Below are 4,176 nucleotides of genomic sequence, written 5' to 3'. Positions count from 1 at the left end.
TGAAGAAAAGTAACTGATAAGATTCTTAATTCTCTCATAATCATCACTAGCAATAATCTATTTTTTGGGTAGAAAGAAGGCAATTCATTCATGGTGTTCTTTTGAGTTTTCGGAAGAAGAGAAGGTCTGTTCGAGAGGTTGGGTTCTCAATTTGGGGATTTTTAGTTTCCTAAACGATTTTGAATCCTAGTTTGGTTTGAGTGTCGATGGGTTTTGGTTGGGTGAGTCACATCTTCACTCATGACTTTGCTATTATTACCATACATTTCCTTCCAGTTTCTTTAAAAATGGGTGTTAATTGTTACTAGGTCTGACCGACCAGCAATTCATTGGGGGGGAAACTGTTAAATCATGCATGAAAGAATAACAACAGAAAAAAGTAGCAAGTTACTTGCAGGTCGTATATGTCAAGATTGGTAAAACTCGAATGAAGACCGAAGAATTGGATCTAAGATTGTGAAGGTAGAGATGCTCACAACTAAGATTCTCACATCTATGATACCATTTGAAGATTGGTAAAATTGTCTGAATTGTATTCAATTTAGATGAAATAAAAATACATAAGAATTGGACCTAGAAGAAAAGAATTATACAAAAAGCCAACATAAATATTACAGAGGCAACAGAACATATATATACAGCAAAAGGTTTAAATATAGATATAGATTATTGTTATTACAAGATATTTGCTGTATGGACCTGTGGCTCATCTTCACATTCTAGTAGAGCTTGAACTACTGCATCCATGGTTGGTCTCTTGCTTCTGTCCTCCTCTATACAGGAGATTCCTATCTTGACCATCATAGTTGCCTGGTTCCTGTTGAACTTCCCTTTCAATTGTGGATCCACTTCATCCTCCACACATAAGTCTTCTCCATTTCCAATTTTCCTTTTCACTTCCCTGATAAACCTTGTGAGCCCTGTCATTTCAGCATCCTCATCCCCCAAAACCCAACTGGAGAGCCGAATGCCCTTGACAATCTCTAAAAGCACAACTCCATAGCTGTAAACATCAACCTTTGCAGTGACAGGAAGGTTCAATGCCCACTCTGGAGCCATGTACCCCTTTGTTCCTCGGATCCTAGAGAACTCAGAACCAGATCTACCTCTTTGAGACAGTTTTGCAAGTCCAAAATCTGCAATCTTTGGTTCAAAATCACTGTCCAAAAGTATGTTTTCAGGCTTCACATCACAGTGAATAATCCACTCAAGACACTCGTGGTGAAGGTATGCCAGACCCTTGGCTGTCCCTATAGCGATTCTGAACCTCTCCTTCCATTCTAGTGAAGTAGATGTACTAGTGCTGTGGCTGTTACTCGTAGAGAGATTGGAGAACAAGTGCTTATCCAATGACCCATTCTCTGCATACTCGTATACCAAGAGTTTGTGGACCCTTCCTGAACAGAACCCCCATATTCTCACTAGGTTCATATGGTTGATTCTCCCAAATGTAGTCACTTCTGCCCAAAACTCTTCCTCCCCTTGGATTACATCTCCCAATTTCTTCACTGCTACTACTCTGTCATCCCTCAAAACTCCTTTATAAACAATCCCTGAGCTTCCCCTTCCCAATTCATCTTTGAAGTTATTGGTTGCCTTTCCCAGCTCTTTGTAAGTGAACTTCCTGAACTGACTGGATATTGCTTGGTATCCATCCTCCACCAATGTTGGCACACGTCTCCTAAAAAGAAACCACCAACCCAAAGAAACAAAAAGAACTTCAATTGCACCAATGGCCAGGGCAAATGAGTATAGATACACCCATTTTGTCCTTCCACTCCCTGTGTCATACATTGCAGAATAATCCAAAGGAATTTCTGGTTTAATGGATCCACAAGTGGGATCAGATACTTTGGGGGTGGATACTTCTTCTGTCTCCAAACTTGTGGGCAATTTCAAATAAGTATGGCCATTGAAGTCTGGAGACTTGCACCCATTGAAGAGTGCACTCTTTGTATAACATGTCCCTTCCCCTGTTAACCGGTACACAAAAGCCTGACAATCACAACTATTCAAGCAGAGGTTCTTGCAAGTTTCAAATGATACAGGTTGTTGGAAAGCAAGGTCAAATCCATAGTAATCTGTTTGTGGCAGTTTCATAAATTTTACTTTCTCAGTTTGATTGCAGATCTGGTTGAACTTAGGCTTGCAACCTTTGTTCCAGTCATGTGAGTCAGTTATCTCATAACCTGGGGGACATGAACACTGGGGTTTCGGTGTATAGACACAAATTCCATTTCTGCCACACAGTCCGTGCACATTGCACTGGTCTGAGACAGCTTCCCAAGATAAAATCCAAGACATGGTTGTCTCGTTCAAGCTATAGAGTCTCAGATTACCATCATAATCCATCACAAGTCTCCTCCTAATCCCAGTCCCCATATCAGAAGCAGAAAATCCCAGTAAATCACTGGATAAAAACCTACCCATATCATCAAGAATGGCTATTCTGCTACTGTTATAGTTTGTTCTCCCATTCTCAAAAACAGACAATTGAGGATTGGGCCAATATATACTAGAAATCTCAGGTCCATCATATATTAACCTCAAAACATTGTCATTATCAAAGAAAAGACTAAAATATCCTGAAGAATACATACCTTCTTCTCCCATTGCAGAAACCAGTTTCTTACTCTTTGTGAATGGTTGCATAGGAAGAAGTGTATCAGTTGGAGAATCAAAGCTTTGCCACAGGATTTTGCCTTGTGGGTCTGTTAGGATAAGGTTTCCTGAATTCAAGAGCTCAGCCTTTTGCACATTAGTTCCGGTGGTGTTGGTGGACCAAACACTTGTGCCGTCAAGATCGGTTAGGACCATTGTTCCATCTCTCTGCAGCGAAATTCTCGAGCCACGGCCATTAACAGGCCTGTCTCGATTAGCCATCCATACAACAGTTCTGTTAGCTGTATTGGTGAACCAAATTGAGAAATAGAATGCGTTTATGCCAACTGGGTAGAATCCACAAGTGAAGGACTTGTCTGGAGAAGTGAAGATATTTGAATCATCTTCCACTGACAGATAGGAGCCTTTGTACAAAGAATTCTGGGGTGTTGAAGACACAAAAGAAAAGAGAACAGACACAAGAAGGAGCAGAGGAGGAAAAGATAAGAATGAAGAGCAAGGGAGGTGTCTCATGCTTGCAGAGATGAGGGGTGAATTGTTGTTTAACTCTTAATCTTTCATGAAGCAGTTTACTTCTAGATATGCATATATAGAAAATGAGAATAAATAGTATATGTTGGAGAGTGTTGAATCCCATTGCATGTTGGACTTGGACCAGGTCTCCCTGTTTATTTTTGTTCAATTATATCCAAATCAGAAAAGGAAAGAGGTGGGATCTCCTTTTCATTTCATCTTTCTTCAGTTTAATCTCTTTTCTTTATAAGTTAATGTTATTTTCTGCAGAACACATGCAAAAATTCTGTTGATTGAAGACTTTTTGGTTAAGTGTTCAAAACTGGACCAGGCTTCGATCATTTAGGCTTAATGATCGGCCATCTTTAGCAGTAGAGAAAAGAAAGGAAGACCTTTCCATCAAGATTCAAAAGTCTACATAACCATCCAAACAATTTAGAAAGAAGAAATATGTTCAAAAAGCTTTCCCATTAAAAAAATAATGTCAAACGCAGCCTAAGGAAAGTCTTCATTCAAAGCCCGGATTAAGCTCAAAATCAAATTTGAGTTATAGAAATTATAATCTTACTTTTTTGTCCTTTTAATTTACAACGAAAGTAAATCTTGTCATTACAAATGAATAATGATTATTTTAAAAAACGACACAATGACAAGTCACTTTGAAATCGTTCAAATCTGTTTTTTACTCTTGACGTGAATAACTTTTGAAAATAAAACAACGGGCAATCAAAAGAAGTTTGCAATCTCACCTCACTATCTTGATGACAACAAGATGCACCCGTAAGTAATATAGTAGTAGATAGATATGATGCATGGGATCTCCACATATGCTTAAATAAAAGTGGTCCCACCATTGTTGATCAAATTATAATTAGACATATATATCATCTATTTGTTGACTGAACCATGTCTTCCAAATTTGGAAAATTTGGAATCTGCAAGCAGATTCTGCAGACTAGGTCAAGAGTCAAGACTTGAACGTAAGACCAGTTGAAAGTGAATTACAAACGAAGCAAAGGGAACATTCAGAATTTTTTTTAT

At 38.6% G+C, this 4,176-nt stretch overlaps 1 protein-coding gene across 1 annotated transcript; it reads right to left on the bottom strand.

The window, feature by feature from the left end:
• Positions 1 to 652: 652 nt before the first annotated feature.
• LOC122652191 (putative receptor protein kinase ZmPK1) lies at positions 653 to 3,144 on the bottom strand. The gene has a single exon (XM_043845873.1). The coding sequence runs from the start codon at positions 3,133 to 3,135 to the stop codon at positions 676 to 678; it is 2,460 nt and encodes an 819-aa protein (XP_043701808.1). The 5' UTR covers positions 3,136 to 3,144; the 3' UTR covers positions 653 to 675.
• Between the last annotated feature and the right edge of the window lie 1,032 nt (positions 3,145 to 4,176).

Source organism: Telopea speciosissima, chromosome 1, assembly GCF_018873765.1.
Source record: "Telopea speciosissima isolate NSW1024214 ecotype Mountain lineage chromosome 1, Tspe_v1, whole genome shotgun sequence".
Taxonomy (NCBI): domain Eukaryota; kingdom Viridiplantae; phylum Streptophyta; class Magnoliopsida; order Proteales; family Proteaceae; genus Telopea; species Telopea speciosissima.
Note: the sequence above shows the minus strand (reverse complement) of the source record. Positions and strands in the feature narration are given on the sequence as shown.

Excerpts from the sequence above, each read along its gene's own strand:
- LOC122652191 (XM_043845873.1), bottom strand. The coding sequence starts at position 3,135 with ATGAGACACCTCCCTTGCTCTTCATTCTTATCTTTTCCTCCTCTGCTC.